Raw genomic sequence first — 20,414 nt, forward strand, 5'->3', positions numbered from 1 at the left:
ATACTCCTGCTCCCATGACCAACATGGGACACAGACATGCCGAAAGAACTTCCCAGCTCATGTTTCCAGAACTCTCTCAGACAGCACTGGGGCTGCTGACCTTGCCACTCACAAGGCCTTAGCCAGGGTCACCAGCCCAAGAAGGTCTGCCTTTTCTCCTCAGTCCACTTTCCTAGTATCATAGTTATCAGTGCTTGTAACTGTTGTCTACAGAATGCACACAAAATAATTTCCTTTTCCTCTTCTAGGCCAACTTGTACATTGTGGTTTAGGTTTGAAGGCTGAAAATACTTCAGCCATTTGCCTTCCAAAATGAAATGCCTTCCAAAAAGAAAATCTTATTTTTTCCTGTTATAAATGGTGGTGCACAATAATAAGAAAATCCACAAGTCTAAGCAGGTCCTTCACCCTACAGAATATTGAGACCCAAAACTATGAAAATAGATTTACAAACCTGCACAAGAACTGAAGCCAATCTGAATGTGTACTTACAATCAACACAAGTGAATAAGCACTTTCTACATTTGAATCAAGAGCTGAATCAAGGTGTTCATAAATAGAATTATACCCACATTTGAATTACACTTTCAAATTCAATCCCAAATTTCAATTGCCCTACATACACCAACATTTTCATCTTCCATGGTCCAGACTTTACACAGTATTTAGTAGGCAAAAGGAGTTCAGAATCTGTTACCGCAGTGTTTTCCATCTTAAATAATAATTATGTCTGTCAAAGGCAAGATTTAAAATCAAGATCTGTTTAGACTTATTTTCCATATTAGATTTGTCACCGGAGTTGGGGATTTGGTTGGGGTTTTTTCCCTACAAGAGCGAGAATTCTTGCAAGAAAATGTTTTTTTGTTTTGTGAGAAAGGAATTCAAAACAGCCATAGGAAAAAATGAAAAATAATTAATGTTGTTGGTCTTACGCAAGATTCTAGGCAGAGTCAGCAATTTGACTATTAACAACATGAAGCCATTTTATGAAACAAATGCTTCCCATCCCCATCCAAGTTAACAGTAATAAACAGACTGACCAAAAGCTGACAGTCTTACTGGGTTTTGAATACTGCCCAGAGTTTGTGTGATCACAAATGATTGAATGGGTGAGAATACAAAAATTCATGTAAAATTAATTTCCTCCTTCCTTCTCCCTCTCCATGCATTTCTAAAATGCTTTCAATGACCCAAAAATCTTTCATTATGACTTCTCTGCTCCTTCTCCCACCCTCACACAAAAAACAAGCACGGTGAAATAACAATCAGTTCCACTGCAACTAATCAAGATGCCAGAAAAAAACATTTCCATCACATGAATCCCAGTAACTTCAGAGATAAATAAATACTCATGGTTCAGAGCAGAAACTTTGCTATTCTCTTATGAACACGCACGATGCATTCAAAAACAAATGGTTTTTCATATGGAAACAAGAGGTATAACTATATTTAACATCAATGAAAAAACTAGTTGAGAAAGCATACATTAGGTGGGAAAGATGCCAGCGCAGCAAGAAGTCAAAATAGAAAGCTACTTTAGGTGGTGCAGCAAAGCTAGCAAGAATTTAAGCATGGATTAAGCAGGCAAAACCCACCAGCCTTGCACTTCTACGGGCAAAGAAGAGTCAGGCAGCAGCATTAGCCATCCTGCTGCTCAGGGAGCTGGCCAGGATGGGTACACAGGATATCAAAACTGCTGTTCCAGCAGGCCTTGAGGTGCCAAAATGAACAGTATTTCTCTTTCACTACAAAAGATTTTTTAAATATTTCCTCTTATTTGAAAGCCAACTCATTTCTAGCTACATGCTTAAGCAAATGAATATAGAAATACCCAAGTAGTCCTCTCTTAGGGCCAAAAGCATCAAAACACAAGAAACACTGTGGATTGTGTCAGAACGTACATTTAATTAATTGACACCAATGCTCTGTTTTTTAGAACATTTATTTGGGAATGTTGATTGACAGACCAATTATAGTTTGGTTAGCTGGAACTTGAAAGCCAGCCGCAGGTTTATTAACAGATGTTCAAAAAGCAGTACATAATAAATGTATGTTCAATCTAGATCGAATATGCTACTGCTGAACTCTTGACCCATCATCTGAAATCAGCCATTGAAAACACCTCAGTAGGACAGAATCAGTGTGTTAAAGTGTATGTTATGCAATTAAGAACTATATTTAACTGCCAAAGTAACCTTCCTGTTTATAATATCAGCAATGATATTAGTTATGCTATACTGGTATTTAAATAAAGCATGAATTAGAAATTTAGGGAAATATTAGAAGTTATTCTGGGTTTTCTCAAGTGCCTTTTTAGTATGAGTATCTATACTCCTTTTACCTCTCTAAGTCAAAACAATTAAACTCTATATAGAGATTTACATTTTTCTAAAAAAACTTTTGTGCTCAGAACACTTATTTTGGTTGTTTCCAAACCATTCATGGTAAAATTCTTGGTAACTCCAAAGCCTTTCCAGTAGCTAAATATTACTCAAGCCTCAGAAACAGGCAGATTGAGACAAACTCTATTCCTAAACTGGAAAGTAAAGCTAGGGTTTTTGTGTAAAAGGCAGGATGTAACAGTAGTTAAAAGCACTCTGTTTAGCGTTAGATTCTGCATTCAACTAATAGGAAAGAAGTGAAATAAAGAAAAGAGCCATTCAGGTGAAACAAATGGGAATATTTTTCACCAGAATCCCAAGATCTGAGGATACTGAAAAGCAGAGACCCTTTTCATCACTGTATCTCCATCTTCAGTCCAGTCAATACTAAATACCACTTAAACATAGGAACCGGTGATCACCAACCGGTGTTGGTGTTCATAACTAACAAAACCTGAATACATGACATTGTTAATAAAACATAATCCAGCCTAAAGATTCACTCTCCAATTGAATGGAACCTCTTTTTGGAAATTACATAGCAATTCCTCAGCTTTAGAGCTCCTAGAGTGGTTTGCAGGTGTTCAGTCCCACAGCTCCTGAAAATGCAATGAAGCTGTGGCAGCTGAATCAGACATTGCACCCAGACAGCGTTCCTAGAACCTTCCTGGGACTATTCAGCAGAGCTACACAACTTATGGATCACAGACTTGGAAATCATACCAGCCAATTTAGTCACATTTTTAGTATTATCTTCCACCAATAAGAAAAGTGAAGAACATTTTGGGGAAAAAGCGACTTTAAAGTTTGCCATTTCCAGTTGGAATTTGCCATTTCCAGTTTGCTAGCTCTTAATACTTGTCATTGTTTTTTTAGCCACACTGAAAATTTTAATCTACTGGGTTTTTTTTATCCACTAGTTTTATTCTAATGCTAAATATTTCAGTAATTAATTCTTCAAATCTTGATTTCTGTAAAGTTTTTTTACCAAATACAAGGTAGGAATCACCCAAAACTTTTGTAAAATCGGAAGAGCCTGGCTTCTCCTGCAGATGCAACAATACTAGTTCCATGAGACTGCACGGAAAGACCATTATCCCACTGCTCTATTGGAGACCCAGCTATAGCTTCTTTAGTGGGAGACAGATTTTAGCGTAACGGAGATTATTTCCCTGCAGATGAGATACAGTCCAAACAGTAATAGTCAAGCACCTCCAATGCCTTCTCTCTTTTTTAAATATAAAAAAAACCAACCAAACAAAACAAAAAACCCCAACAAAACAAAAAACAAACAAACAAACAAAAAAGCAGGCAGACACTGCAAGGAAGTTAAAATAGAAAAGTATCTACTGATAAAGTACTGCATTCACCTGCAGGGCAACCTGTCATGCCAGAATTATTTCCACATTTTTTACAAGGGGGATTTTTTTCAGTAACTGCTTTGTTGCCAGGGAAGGCACATCTCTTCTGCTGACCTCTCAGGTCACTGCTGTCCTCAGACAAAACATCAGAGTCACTGGCAAACCTGAAGAGATGGTGGTCTCTGCTCATTAAAGCATAACAATCCACTGTAAACAGACTCTCTTCTCATTATCATTTGAAACCTCTTATACCAGAAGGTAAAAGTTGGCGGATCAATACCAGACATGCAGTAAGTCACTTAAAGCAATATCGGTATTAGTATTACACATGCTGATATGCTTTCTCATGACAAACATTTGCAACTGTTGAGAAGACCAGTGATGGCATGTTTCTCACATGTCCTCTTCTACTTTCAGTAGAACTCTAGACATGTGCTTCCAAAAAAAAGAACAAATGCTCAAGTCTACAGACTGTAAGTTTGTATTGTGGAACAATACCTGCATGTAAAAATACACGTGCCATGCTTAAGCGCCACCACTTGCCACCCACATATGAATTTTTAATCAATCACATACTAGCACACACATCATCTGAATGTAGTTTGCAAGCAAACAGCTGTAGGTTTGCACAAGAATAGTTTTCATCTGCAGCCTAGCTCGCACCTTCAAAAATTTTAACTGCAACAGTTTAGGGATATTTCTAGGTACAGATGTAGGAAGATAGTAAGTTCAAAAACAAGGACTAGATCAGTGAACTCAGTTGCAAATGATTGATCGAAGAGGCAAACTTTTTTCATTATTTTAGAAGTATCTCAGCAGCTATTTAGTTAACAAACTTGATTTCTCCTGAAGGTCAGTCTCTAGAAGTGTCATGTATACAAATGTACAATCATTTTATAGACCAAGGGGGAACTCTGAGAACAGAACTGATTATCAGATTCAGCTTCAGAAAGACCAGCCATAACTAAAATGAAAAAGAAGAGAATCTTATTGGTGCAGATATTTCCCACTTTTATTCACAGGGGAATAACAGAATCATAGAATCACAGCTTATCTCAAGGCCCCTAAGTATCAATGAGTTCAACTCCCTGCTCCTTGCATGACTATTCCAGGTATTCACAGCCATGTGAGAACTCTAAAAGTAAATGAAAGACAGGTTTTGCACTTTGTGTACAGAATAGATGTCTGAAGAGCAGATTCTCTTGTCATTGTTTTCCATGGGTAAGGAGTAGGAAAGAGCAGCTGCAACAAAGCAAGCGGTTGGTATGCTTCCTGCTCACCATCACCGAACAGGTCTGCAGCAGTGGGGACCAAACGAAGGAACACATTACCATGGTAAAGATCATATTATAGCACTCCAGAAAAGGCAATATAGTTCCAGAAGAACACAATGGTAACATGCAAAAAAACCCCAACCCACCTGCAAAATTGAGTATTTGCTCACATCTATGCTTAGCTGTGCCCCAGACTGCTTTCTGGCCCTCTGCTCCTCCACGTAAACTCACTAACAATCTGTTCTTTCTCTGTAGGTGCTCACACAGCCCTGAAACTAATTTTGTGTTTGACAGCAATAAATTTCACTTCAGGTGGAGATCTCAAAGCACTATACAAACGTAAAAATAACTTATCCAAAACTTGCCAATGAATAGAAGCACAACAAATTTAAGTGATTAACACATATTCACACCAAAATACTCAAACCTCACTTCACTTAGAGGGAGAGGTGGCCTCAATGCTGTTTGCAGGAATTTTCAGGTACTGAGCTTCCAGAACTTTCGTTTTTCAGCTGGATTTTTATCCCAAATTTCGCCTATAAAAAGGCAACTGAAACATACATCTCTGTATGAAAACGGATTTTGTTAGCGCCACCTCCTGGTGTTAAAACAAAACTGAAAAATCACACGTTAAGCTGAAGATTCAACGTGAGGTGAAAATGTTAACAGTTTGGCCTGGTTTGGGTTGCTTTTTTAAGATGGTTTGACTGGAGGCATCTGCAGATTGAAGGATACAAAATTAATTATCCATTTTTAGGATGACATACGTGCAGATGCGTAAGCATCCTTTAATCAGTGACAATAGAGAGAAAAAACAGAAATGCTACATTCCTGGAAGAGTCACTTCCCCCCCTTCCCCCCTCCCCCCCTGGCCCGGAAGGTGCATCTGCCTTGATTTTATCCTTTGGGAATTTTTCTGGGGAGGGCATTCAAAGGTATACTGATATCTCCATCTGAGGCTGCCCATGGGGTCGTGTCGCCTCCCCCATCCAGCTTGCCCATGCTTTCTTTGCAGTCTTGCAGCTGGATGCTCTTTGGATGCTATTGACAAGAGCCAGCTGTCATCACGGTGAAAACAGGTGTCATAAAGCTCTTGATAAATACACCCCATCATCTTCAACTGGTTTGCCACACTCCAAAGACTAATATTTGGTCTAAGAAAATTATAAAATATGAGCTTTACTTAAAACTTCCCCTTCACTATACTGCATTTTGGATAGCTGTAATTAATTTTAAAGCTCACTGTCCAGGCCCACAAAGCAGAGGATAAAGGTATAAGGCTGGGTATGAGAGAAGTTAAATTACAGTCTTAACACAGAATGGGTAAGTGTTGGCAATATGCCTAATACTCTTGAGGGATTTTACAGTTCCTGCGTAAAGTAGATCCTTTTTGGCATTAAGCCTAACACTCTTCAGGGAATTTTTATAAGTTGCCTGGGGCCTTTATAACACATAGTCCAATGTATGCTTTGGTATCACCAGCAATTTTTATTTTCTTAAAAATTCTGTTCCTCAACAAAATTCTGAATGCTTAAGATAAAGACTCTTAAAAGTGCAGAGCCAAAGTCAATGTATATCATTGCTTTCCCTCATTTGGGTTCAAGAGTTGCCTGAACATCCTCTACATTCAGAATTGAACCATGCCTGAAACGTAACAGTGAAAAAAAAACCTTTAACCTGACATAAGCACTCTAAAGGAATGTCTTGCAACAGGAATCTGTGCACCATCTCTTACATAAAAATGAAGTAAACCTCTTGTACATTGTACGTGCATTCTGTGAGAGGCATACCAAGAAACACAGTGAACCTTCTTAAACCTGACCAGGATTGCTGGTCATCCAGCCCCTAAAACTAACTAGAATTAAGCTTGGGGAGCCTCATGTTCTCAGCTGTGGCCTTTTGAAAAGTCCTAGACCAGACAAAGGAATCAACCAAGACTCATCCCTACTGTCTTCTGACAACTTCCAGAGCTGCAAGTAATGATTTCCTTGCCTTGATGGCTTCTGTGTTGTTTTTCAAGCATATCAAGGCCACTAAAGCATATGCAATGCTGGAAAATGTATCACGTTGGATGAAAACTAAGATCATTATCACTTAATCACATTGCTATACCTCAACACTGTTAATAACTGGGCTTTAAAACTGCTGACAATTGATTATAGAAAACAACTGAAAAAGAAACTAAGTCTTCGAGTCAAGCTTTCTGCCTAAGGAACTGGACAGAATACTGATGAACATCTTTTTTCACGCTGCGCCAACTACCACATTAAAACAGTACTAGAGAGCAAAATAAGTATGTTGAAAAGATTTCAAGTGTGGCTCAAGCTGCTTACTGATTAACACTTCTGCATGTAACACTCCTCACAGACCTGTGCAGTTATTGTTCAAAAGTGTAGTAAGGCTCTTTTGGCAACCAGAGACAAATGATCCTCCCTGACCAAGTTCACAGTTCTCACACAGAGTAGCACTGTTGGAGCTGCTGGGGAAAAAAATAAAAATAAAAATCCCAATCCCAAGATTTAATGCCTGTCAACTATTTCCAGGATAAGGGAGAGCCTTAATGATCTCAAAACAGGAAACATTCTCATCTTACACATGAACATTAGCTAACTGACTGGTATTACTAGAAAACATTTTCAATCACATTTGCAATAAAATAGGAAATAAAATATGCAATGACTTTTCATTTCAGAGAACACCACTGCAGGGAACCACAGAAATGGAAAATGACAGCTGTCTTTTCAATGGCCCTGGAAAGGAGAAAAAAGGGGTCTGTGCCTATCTGCACAAGTTTCTGCATTTGTTACTAACAAGTGTCCAGATTTGCTTCTTCAAGTCCCAGCTGAAGTATTTTCATTTCAGCTCTTCACAACTGCAACAGTCACATACGCACAAGTCGACCACACTGGTTTTAGCAGAGCAGCCAGGGTGGAACAAAAGTCTAGACCCGTCTCCAAGGCTTAAACTCCCCATGTGTGCAGTGGCATCTGCTGCCAGGGAGGATGGGGGATGCCAGGACATGGCTACAGCTCTCACAACTGAGAGCTGCTCCCAACTTCTAGAAAGTCTTGCCAGTCACACCAGCTCAAACCACAATGACAGTAAGGAAGACCAGAAGCCAGGTTGACAGGCTGCCTCTCCATATCCATGATGGAGCTCTCTGCCACTCCACCCAGGTTATGAGTACAGTGGCTGGAGGTGCAGCAGCTGCACCACCTACCTCCACCAACACCTCAGCACGAAATTTTGGTTGCTGTGGAAATTCTCCATCAGCCAAATCCAAGCTGCTTTAAGACTACAATATACTGTCTTACAGAAAAGCCACTCAAACTTTGAATGAACTGCCGTAAGCATGCTAAGTATGATCACAGTGATTCAGACACAACGATACAAGTCCACCAGCAGGACCCTCCCCTCAGCAGTGCTAACAAATAATACTGAGGGAAAAATACACCTTCAGCATCACCACCTTCTGCAGCTACCTACAGGAGCAGGGATATGTTTAATATCTCTTGATGGACTTCAGAAACACATCTTCATTCACTAAAAGAGTAAGAAACATAGGTGTTGAACATATTGGGCCTTTCAGAAAAAGTGTTGTTTTCAGAAAGGTCTGGGATTTTTATTACTACATGGGAGAACGACAACACTCAGGATATGCCTGAACATAGTCCAGCTCACACTCACAAGTCCATTGTCTGCACAGAGAAGTCAAGCAGTAAGAACAGTGACTAGGTTTTCTAGAAAACACAATACTATTCAGATGTGTATAAAGTGCAGATATGCTGGTAATAAAACCTTGAATACATAACTTTTGGATATCACCACATTAGATCATAGTTCTAATTCAAACTATTTGAATAAAAATTACCTCCTTAACTTAATACTCAGTAGAAATATGGATTTTTTAAATTGTATTATTGTTCATTACATAACTCCTGTCAAAAGATTCGCATTGCTGAGAGAAGCTGAAAACCAGTACTGCCCTTGTGTCTTATGCCTGCCTTTACTGTTCTCACCCTCTTCCCCTTTCTGCTCATTCCTGCCTGATGTCTCTCTAGCCCACTTCCACCTCAGCAGATACTGTCAGTAAGATCTCTCTCTAGGCCCGAGTAAATCTAAAAGATGTGAAGCCAATTATTCACAAAATCAAGTACACATATCAAACAAAAAGAAAGACTGTAGATTTCCAATGCCAAATATATGCACTGTTATGCCTGCATTTTGCACTTGACTTCTATATGAAAATATCTAATATGGGTACATAGAAGTGTACACTCCTAAAAAAAAAAACCACACACAACAACAACAACAAAAAGAAAACAAAACCCACGGCACTAGCACATTTTTCTGTACTGACAAAAATCTATCATGATCCTGTTTCATGTTTCATATGCACAACATAGTACTAGAAAGCATATTATACCATCAGTACCACACAGGAGGTAAAGTAACTGAAGTCAGAGATGTTCAACAGTACCCGTTCTGACTTGCTTTTTTTTCCTCCATACAGTAACACAGCACAATGTGCTTCAGGTTCACACCATGCACAAAAGCGTAAGTTTCTCTTAGTGTGACATATGCGGCATCCTTTCTAAAAAGCATCCCCTTTCAAAGTTTTGTAACATTATATAGGATGCAGAGAATTTTCATGCAAAGTGAAGACTGCATGTTGTGGTTACTGTAGATTATTACTGTTCTCTTTTTATGCATTCAGCACCACCTTCTGTCAAAAAAAAACCCAACACCCCTGTATAAAAAGGCGGCACACAATTGGATTGCTCAAAACTATTCTGTTCTTTCCTCCATCCCAAACTGAAGCTCCTGGGTTTTTCTTTAAACTGTTTTAGCCATTATTGAAAGAATGCTGGGAAGCTATTCCAAAACCACCACCAAGTCATTTACTTGTGTATCTTGCTGTTTTTACTATCCCATGTGTTTTAAAGTAAAAAAACACAAAACAACAAAAACATAGTGCAAACCTCTATAACTGGTATTGAGACAACTGCAAAAGGAGAACTGTTGTCTTCTTGAAATTTAGGTTTAATTAAAATAACTACCTACCAAAATATGTTTCCCTCCATGTACTCACCACTAGAAAAGGACAAAATATGCAAGAGCTACACAAGCATAAACTACATAAATAGTTTTATAAGGTTTACAGTCTTATTTGTATACATGCCATGAATTATGCAGCATAGCAAGGTTCAAAGTTTTAGCAAATTATCTGGGCATGACCAAGTGAATGAGTCTTAGCTCTTCTATAGTGAGTAGATTCCCAGTATGCCTGATCTTCAGCCCTGTGAGTGGTCCTGCTAATAAGAGCTCAAAGTATGAGGAAGATACCCCAGTCCACAGAAACACAGAATCTGAAGTCCATCACATCAGAAGTCCACAGTATGTTGTCTAACCAGCACTGTTTATACATAAGCTTTCCTAATACCAGCCCTTCAGCTGAATTGTCTACTCACTGTCCCACAAAACAGCAGACCTAATCAGGCCAAGAAGGAAAGATGGAAATGGCAGAAGCTAGGAACAGGGCAGTCAGGCACAGCAGATCAAAATCCCCAAACGAAAGACATTAAACTAGGTGATGCTCTCTTCACCCTGTGATGCTGCTCTGCAACACATACTGCAGGTATATTAGCTATTATGTTGGGCTATTCCCAGCATGGATTCCCTGGTTTTAGGCATGTAATTTTGAAGATGGCAAGAACTGGGCTCTCTACCTGTAGTGAAAGAGACAGAAAAGTTCCTGCAAAGCTCATCACTTGAGGAGTCCACATCTCTTTGCTGCAGCAGAAGCTTAAAGCTATATACCGCGAATACCACCACCACCAAAGCCAGCACCAGATGGGTGATCTCAGAGGTCACCTAATGAATATGCATATACATTACCACTGGTCTGACTGAGCAGAGCACTAAAGCATGCAGTTAACTTTCAACTTGTTCTGAAATGATACTGGTTTGAAGCCTGCAAGCCTTGCAGAAGGGGGATGAGCTTCCTAAGTTTTCAAAGGGAAGCAGTGAAGGAAAACAGAAAACAGAGAGGACCACCTTGGAATAAAATCAGAAATCTGTCTCATTTTCAGCACTTTCAGTTGGATATCAGCCCAAGCTTTTCTTGGTATTTTAAACCATTTAATTCTTTTCTATGGATTAAATTCTTATTTCTATGTACATTCAGTTCCTAAAGTATGATACCAAAACTCCTCCTAAAGAGTATCCCCATCTCTAGCATGACCAGAGTCAAGTAGTACTGAAAACTTAAAAGTTCTGGTTTGACTTCAAAGACCCAAGAGCGGACATCTCATCTGATGCACAAGCACTTACTCACAGAGGACTAACCTTCACATTTTGTGAGGGCTATGCATCATTATTTTCTACAGCATAAACAGTGGTTCCAAAAATGGATTCCAAATCTATGATAGGGGCATGCTCCAAAGTGCTTTACAGCTTGTCCAGCCTAAGCACTCTAAAAAAAGCATGACTACATTGCTGCTTTTGTCAGTAAGCAGCTGTTAGTCACCAGTGGAAAGCTGTGTTCATGCATTCAAGAAGGAGTATTTCTGATAGCACTCACAAATTTCTGGTGCCACAGAACATAAAATGACTATCTGGATTTGTTGAGTCAAGAGGTTAGGTTAGCAAAGCAAAATCAAACTACACTATTTGTAAAGAATCTAAGGACAACTCAGGGATTCTGAGCAAGTGCAGTGTAGTACAAAGCCCCTGCAAATAATCAAACAATTAATTACTTTTGTGGAAAACAGCAAAACATTTTGTTTCAGTATGTCTTCCTTTGTAGTAAAAGAGTAGTAAAGAGACTGGATTCTGTCCACTAAAACCAACACCATATCGGTATGTGATACTGGAGAAGAAATGCTATTACTAATAGCAATAGAAAAAGGAGTCTTACCTTCACCAGTGCATGGGGAGAAAGTATTTCCAAATTCTTGCTGTTTTGGTTTTAAAGACCATGAGGCTGACATTCCTGGGGGCTGTGGGACTTGTAATAAAGGCTTTCCATTTGTAACCACTTGTTTCCTGGGACTTAGAGCAGGGAGGTGAATAGTACTGTCAGTGATGCTGCTCTGGTGAGCTACCCATCCTCCAAGGGGCATCTTTAAGTATAGGCTGGCAGACAAGTTTCCAATAGCTGGGCCTGGGGTGTTGCTATTTGAAGATGGGCAGGGTGTTCCTGCATGAACTCTGCTACATGGGGTCTGCTGTCCACTGATCATCCTAGGTCCATGAGGAACACCTGTTGTCCGATGGCTCATACTGCAAGACCTCCCATTCATTTTTAAGAAGTTAATGTAATCAAAGTGTGTTTTTACAGACCCCACAGCTATGACTGATATCAATCCAAAGTCTGTAAGTAATCCACTGTGTATTACGCCTGTTATAAAAAAATACATAAATAAAAATAATTTATATTGTAGTAAATTATGCATGAAAAAGGACTGCACATGACTGTTAACTTTGTGACATTACTGGTTACAAGAAACAAAGTACAAGCGCTGTATGGTCTGTCAGGGAGAAAGAGGAAAGCCAAGCAATGACTTAGAGCTCTTACACGGAGAAAACCTGCCTCTTCAAAAGCTGAAGTTTGCAATAAGGTCAGCTGCCTTCACATTAGCTAAACCAGCCATGAAATTAAGTGAATGCTGACCAAGTGCAAGAAGGCAGCTCGGAGTGAAAAGAGCCTCTGGTAAGGAGTCAGGATGACCCTGGGAGTCATTAGGATGAACAGAGCTATCGCCCCTTTTCCTACCATGTCCTCATTCTATTTATGAAAATGGCGTGAAAAGCACACACAGTAGGCCAGCACTATGCAGACACAGACAAAACAGGGAAGATATACCAGTTCATATTTTAAAGCATGTGCACACAACAAAATGAAGAGGGAGCAAAACCATAGAAATGCCTCTATGGCCCTTCAAACTCTGTGGCACTTCGCAGTAGAAAGTATTGCAAGAAAGCACAGCACAGAAGTATTCATAAACATAACTGCAATCACTTCAAAAGTGGATGCTTATTGTAAGCCTATAGATCTGCCACAATTTAAATGTAATCACACAGTAGCAGATCTTCAAGGACACCTTTCAAATTATACCAATAATTTTTGAACTCTGACTTTTTGTGACTTATGTTTTCCTGCAATTTAAATCTTAGAAGACAAGACTGGTAAGCGTTTGAGAGATCATCTCAGCCACAACCTAGCCAAAGGCAGAAACAACTAGATCTAAACATATCCTGACATAAAAAAGATTTGTAGGCAAAAGCTGCACTTGTCAGTGTAAATCACTGGGCTAAGATATCACACAGATGGTGTAATTTCAGCTCTAACTCAGATGAACAGCACATGCCCAACTTTCATCACTAGGTTCATATGTTTAATATTAAGCACATGTTTAAGTAGTTTGTTCAGTCACAGACTCAGTGCCTAATTAACTTGTTCAGACAAACAAAATAAGTTGACAGAAATAAAACTGAAGTACGGTTTCAATTATGTTTTTTTGTTCATGTATATACATTAAGGTTTTAATTAAGTATTATGATCTTGCTGAAGCAAAACACAGAACCACAACTTTTACCTTCAGCACCCAAGATTTTCAACACTGAAGCCAGTAAGATTATAATCAGTACATTCATGATTGAATTTCATGTGAAACCTTTATACTTAACCCCTCCCATACTATGATTCTACAATGTCTCAATTTTGTACACCTGTGAACTGTCAAAAAAAAAACAGACAAAAACATCCCTGTTTATTTTGCAAAACTGCATTCGTAGCACACTTCCAGATTAAAGTCACCCAACTGCCTGTATAGACACGTATGCATAGATATCCACACACACCCTCCAGTTAAAAATTACTAATAATGAAAGGCCTAAGCATATTATCTTCAAAGGCAAGAGCAAAATCCCTACTGACATTAGTAAGACAGATATGCCCTAACCATACTTAAACAGTCATAAAAGGTTTTTTCTACATACTATTTTTCATTGTTACATTTTTGTTACAGGAATAAAAATTGTAAAGCACACCAATTAAAAGCAGTATTATTTATTTTCATGCCTGGCTGAAGCATAAATCACCCTCTGCAATTCAACCAAGGACAGGGAGAGCTGAATGTTCTTAAATTCTCAAGAGTTTGTTTTAAAAGCAGAATGTACCTTGACCTAACACAGGTGACTAGATCCTTAGAAAAGGGCATGCAATCAAAGGCAGTTGTTTTGCTGGCCAGCCTATACACCATGTCACTATAAATTGGCTACAAATAAAAATCATTATTGCCTGTAATTCTTGTCCGCAATTTTAACCACTTTAGAAAAGTACTAATATAATCAAGAAAAGATTACACATGACAAATGCATTAGCTTTACTCAACAAAAGCACCTTTAGTTTGATCAACAGAAGAGTATTTCTACATAGCTTACACAGACCTACCAGCCCTATAAAATCCAGGTCAATATACAACTTGTGTTGTTAGTAGGTTGGTGTGCTTTTCTATTCTCTTCCAGTAATATTATATCTTACAGTAAGTAACAGTGTTCTCAGCTATCGTCTCAATTTTATCATTAGCTGATGCTGGGTTTATTTTACACTTGAAGGCAGGCCTCTGGATCTGTAATTTCTTTCCTCATGCTAGTAAACTGTATTTTCAAATATAATGACCTGGAAGTCCAAACAAACAACCTTTTTTATGAAAGCAGAAACAATTTTTCTACAACTTCCTGTAGTCTCCGTCCTGATTCTATCATGAAAATGTGTAACGCTAACATGCAAATCAGTGCTTCCTTTCTCCAAAATATCAAAGCACCTTGGAGAGCGTAACTTTTCCCATTTTTAAAAAATTATTGTTATGTGGTATTTTCAATATTACTTACTTGTTCATGAGCAGCCTTTCATTAATTAGATTTGTTTAGTGTCAACTTCCATCATGATGTCAGGGGTTGTCAAGCATTGGAACAGACTGCCCAGGGAAGTGGTTGAGTCACCGTCCCTGGAGATACTTGAAAGACATGTGAATGCAGCACTTAGGGACATGGTTTAGTGGTGGATTTGGCAGTGCTAGGTTAACAGTTGGGCCTGATGATCTTTTTCAACCTAGATGATTCTATGGTTCTATGACCTTCTCATATCAGAGTGGCCAAACTGATTCAAACCAAAACAGCAGATTACCTAGAGGTGCATTAAAGTATATATATAACCAACTAAATGCCAACTGGACATGTATTATATTCTAAAATTCTAACTGACTTTTGCATCAGTACATACATAGCTCCCAATTATAGCTACCTGTAATAGTAAAAAGACATGATAAACTTCTAACCAAAGTGATCTTGGAAACTGTAGGAATACAGCAATAAATACAACAGCTTATTTAGAAATAAGCTTAGAAATCCTGAACAGGATTGAAGCTTAATGTGCTATGTTAAAACACAAAAATAACACAGAAAAGGATACTACCCTGAGACTGAATGGCTGTGCTGACAAATTACTTTGTTCTGCCAAAGGAACACAAGCACTTGCCACCTTTTTATAAAATATTTCTGTCCATCAGTGAGATACTGTAGTGACCTTTTCATGCTCCCATGGATGTTAGAGGAAATAAAATTACATCCACTGCTTCTAAAGTCTCTTTTTTGTAAGCTAACATTACTCAAAGCTCTATGAATCTGCATTTATCAACAACAGCATGACAACATGATTACTTAAAATCCATAACAATGATTCATAAATTCACTTTCAGAAAGTCATGTAGTAAAACTAAAATTCAAGGGTCTGAAGCCCTGGAAAAATCCAAACATTAATCCTTCAGAAAGCAAAACAAAAGAGGAATTCACAAATCTATGCCTGCAGCACAATACGCCATATACTCTACTTTTATGGTCCAGATTTGAAAAGTAATCAGAGTTGGTTTACCGCTTCACCCACTGAATTAAGTAGTAAGATACATTTCAACTTCAATAAAACCTGAATTACTCCACTGCAGAGATCAGTTTAAGGAATCCTAGTAAATCCAGCACAGGAGAGGCTTTCACAAAAGTAGTTATCAGACACTGGCACTTTGCACATAGGGTAGCAAGCAGTATCCCAAGCCAATGGGCCCAACTGAAAGACAATGAACCGAACAGTCCCTCCTTTCTATTCTTCCACTGGAGACACTTCACCTCTACAACAACTACCATACACCACAGAAAGCCAACATGAACCGTAACACCCTCTCTTGGGACTTGTGTGCTCAAGGCTATTGAGTGCCTTCCCTCATCACCATGGCCAGGGACAGCCAAGCCTCAATCCATGTTCCCCTCCACGATCTCCTTGGCACAAGTCCAGGAAAGCATTTACCTCCTACTAGGGCTGAGCTATTCACAAGGCCACCCAAAGCAGCTATCTCCCCTTTAAGCTCTGCTCTTCCCAGCCAGTCCTTCCCTCCTTTTGTGGCCATGGTATTTGGAGCATCACCTGTCAGTGGCACCATGGTGAAATACTCAGAAGTCACTCTCTCCGCTATCACACCCCTGATGAGTCAATCTGAGTGGACACAAGGACTTCCATAGAGAGGGAGAAAAGACAGCCAGCAAGAGCCACAGGGATGCCTCACCTCAACCTCACTGACCACTCACTGTCTACACAAATGGGGCGCTGGAGGCTCAGGAGGTTTTTGTGTCTCACAACTGCTTGTGACAAGGACACACCCTAACACAGGTGTAAGCCACCTACTCAACAACTCAGTTTCTAAAAAGCACACACATACATATAGGAAGTGTTGGTATTACAGCTTTTTTACAGTTATCTGGCTATAGCTCACAGACCAAAGCATGCTAATAAATTTTTCTTTGGAAAGGAAAATGACACAAAGATTTAACTAGGAAAAAAAAATTGATAGCCGAGAGCTCAAAGCTAGGCTTGGAGCAATATGCACATTAAGGATCACTGCTGCAATAAAGGAAGACAATGTGCCTTCAAACCAAAACTACAAAATAAGCTTTCCACTCACTTTATAGAGAATCTCTTCCCCACCCTCCATCACAGCCAGCATCTCAGAAGTCATGCACTAGTGAGAATAATAAATTCCTTGCATTAGCATCCACTGCTTTGGTCATTTGTATCCATTTCTTGACAATAGTACTCTTGGACTACCACAGGGGGCTTAATTCCAAACTGCAGTACTCTGAAAATATCACATTTTTCTTAGGCCCAGGTGGCCAGCCAAGGAAAACTAGACAAGGGTCACACAATCTGAGAGTTTCTAGTTCTCAAACACCAGCAGAATGCCTTGTTAATACAACACCAACAAGCAAGGCAAATGAAAGCTAAAGGAGGTCCTCTACAGCACTGTGAGATAATCAGTCCCCAAACATGACTGAGTTTCTCAGAGCTAGCGTAATGAAGTATACTAATTACTTATTACTTGCATCACTATAATTCCTAGGAAGATTAGTCACAGAAAGGAATGCCTTTGTGTGAGGGACTGTACAAACACAGGGCAGAGCATAATCACTGATACTGCTGCAACTGCTATAAAAAGAGCAGCTGTTATCAGTGGACAGGATGATGTATATCCTAGTACAGTTGGGACCAAGCATTTTTACCATTCTGCCAGAAAAACCTCAGGTTTTTATTATGGTAATTAAGATCTCCTAGGCTTTTTCTGTATCAGGACTGTAAGTGTCAGAGCTGTGCTACTGCAAGCAATTGCTGTAACAGAACAGCATGAGCTTTCCAGGAGCAATGTTACTGTCGTTAGACCTAGCTACAAAGTTCAGACAAGCTGCTTGAAAAACCCAGTACCAATCTGGCTGCACAGAGGAACAGTCAGAGGCATGCTTTCTGTTATGCTGTCACCAGTAACGAAAAGCTCCTGCAAACCTTGCCTTGTGCACCTTTTACTCACACTGTTGTCCTGCTAGCTTTGCTTGTAATGACTTTGGTCTTTCCAGGAGCACAGCCACAATTGCTAACGTTGCAGCATCAGCAACAGGGAGAGCTTCAGTGCATGCAGAACACGGGAACCCCCCAACATCGTCCCCAAGAGAGGTGGGGGCAATGCAGAGGCAGAGGGCCAGCACGGGCACCTGCCCTGTCCTGGTGCCCTCGCTGTGACTGCTGCTTCTGGGGCAGTGTGGGCACCCACCACACTGCAGGGCTGGCAGCCTGGGAGATACCCACCGCCACCCTTCATCACACCATGGCTTGTGCCACAGACCTCGCAGCTGAAGCACCAGCAGCTTCCACCAGGACCAAAGGCTAACAGGGGTCTCAGGAGCGGTGGGCACCGCTGAAAGCCATGAACTTCAAGACCATTACGTTTAAGAGACTGGAGTTACCAGCAAAACACACAGGCCCGTGAATGGGGCAGAGCTGTCACCTCCCTGGACACAAGTCCGGGTTTTGTGCCCGCAGGGACACTGCCTGGATGATGACAGCAAGCCCCGGGCAAGACACTGCTCGGGACGGGGGCCATGGGCCTGTGTGGGGCAGCCCCACCGGCCGCGCATCGCTCTGGCCGGCACCCCCGGCCGGCCCCGGGCCCGCCGCCCGCGCTGCCCGCTGCCCTCCCGCTGCCCCCCGCGCTCCCGCCGCCGGAGGGGCGGCCGGCGGCAGAGGCTCGCCGCTCGGCAGCCTCGTCCTGCGGGTACCTATCTCCGCATATTCATCAGCGGGATGACAGATCTCCCGGGCGGGTGTCTGCCCCGTCCTCCCAGCCAGCGCTGCGTCCTCATCTCCGCGTCGGGCGCGTCGGCGAGGTGAGTAACTGCGAAGCGACTTCGCCGCAGGACGGTTTGTTTTGCTCTTGCTTCGCCTCCCTCCCCTCCCGCTCCGCGCGGAGGCCGGGACCCGCCGACTCACCCTCTCCCCGCCCGGGCCGGCGGCGGGGGGCGCGGTGCAGCGGAGCGGCGGCGGGGCCCAGCCACCCCTCGCACGCCCGGGCGGCCGGAACGGGCTGCGCGGCACTCACCTCCGCCTCCCCCGCCGCCGCCCCCGGGCCGGGGCTGCACCGCCGGCCGCGAGCAGCTCCGCGCAGAGCCCTGCCGGGCCGCGCCGGGCCGGCCCGTGCCCCGCGGCTGTCATGTGCCCGCCGGCCCCGCCGTTAACCCTTGCCGCGGCCGGCCGCGGTGGCCCGCAGCGGTCGCAGCTGCGCTGGGCTCCCCTCTCCCCGCGGAGCGGAGCGGCGCTGGCTCCGCCGGGCGGGGGGCGCGGGGAGGTGCGGCCGCCAGCGCGCCCCGTGGCCCTGCCTTGCCCCGCGGGGCGGGGGGGGCGCGGCGGGGGACGGCCGCGGCGGGGCTGGGGGACCCGGCGGCTCTGCGGGCGGTAGAGGGGGACCCGGCGGGGTGGCTTTGCAGGGACTCGTGGAAGACGCTGGGGGGGAAGCTGGGGGGCTGCACCGGCGCTGTAGGGGCTGGGGGTTGCCGAGAGGCTGGAGGTGGTCGCACGGGGGACCGCGGAGGGGCGGCGGGGGGAGCTGCGGGGCGTGCGCGAGCGCTGGAGAGGGGACGTGTGGGAGCGCCCCAGGGACGGCGGGCGGGCTGGAGGGAGCCTGGGGGCTTCGTGCGGGCGTTGTGGGGAATTGCGGGGGGGCTGTATGGGGGCCTACATGGGGCCTGGAAACTGTGTGGTAGGGCAGAGGAGCAGGTAAACACTGCGGGTAGTACCTTGGGGTGGGGAAGAGGGTGAAAGGGCTTGATGCCTGGTGTCACTTTCCCATGTGCATCTCAGAAACCTGGTGGTGAAGGCAGGACCTCTTCTCAGTTATAAGGTGAGGATCCTGCTTGCAAATACCAGAAGACTAGAAGTGGAATAAAGAAAAATTGAAAGGAAAATATTCAGGCACATCTGCTGCCTCCATCCCCAGGGATATTTAGCTCCCAGGCTGATGATCTGCCTCTTGCAGAGACAGTTGCTGCCCAGAGGTATGTGCCGTGAAGAGTACCCGTCACTCAGGAGGAGTCTCCTACCCATTGAGAGGCATGGCCCAGTAACTGAAATGTTGGTTGTTTCAGTTCCCATGGGTTTTATTCCCTGCTGCTGTAACTGGGGAACTGGGAGTCTAAATGAGTTGAAGACAAGCAGCTGAAAAGCCACGCACAGACAGCAGCGGCTTGCCCCGTTAGTCTAATGGGCATGAACATGCAAACCTCATGGCAGGGCACCCTGTCAGCAGAGAGGTCTCCATGCAGGAGAGCCCACCCGCATGCATGGGCACTGGAAGAACGCAGCAGGCTCAGGCCCTTCATGCAAAGCAAGATCAGCCCAGCACTCAGAAAATACGTTAACTGCAGTTTTCTAAGAATGAGAGTGGCGCTGTGGCTGTTGTGATTGCTCCTCCCAAGGAGAAGGGGAGTCTGTGTCCCTGCTGCACTGCGGGGGCCTTTAGGTGGAG

The 20,414-nt window shown here is 42.6% G+C and overlaps 1 protein-coding gene across 1 annotated transcript in view; it reads right to left on the bottom strand.

Annotated features, from left to right (window-relative positions):
• GLIS3 (GLIS family zinc finger 3) overlaps positions 1–16,511 on the bottom strand; it is a 171,822-nt gene extending 155,311 nt beyond the window's left edge. The window contains exons 1-2 of the mRNA XM_055699359.1: positions 16,379–16,511; positions 11,936–12,418 (exon numbers count right to left, since the gene is read on the bottom strand). Of these exons, the coding sequence (XP_055555334.1) occupies positions 11,936–12,418; positions 16,379–16,511 (616 nt within the window). The remainder of the gene's footprint in view (positions 1–11,935; positions 12,419–16,378) is intronic.
• Positions 16,512–20,414: the final 3,903 nt, after the last annotated feature.

The sequence above is a fragment of the Falco cherrug genome, chromosome Z (genome assembly GCF_023634085.1).
Source record: "Falco cherrug isolate bFalChe1 chromosome Z, bFalChe1.pri, whole genome shotgun sequence".
Lineage (NCBI taxonomy): Eukaryota > Metazoa > Chordata > Aves > Falconiformes > Falconidae > Falco > Falco cherrug.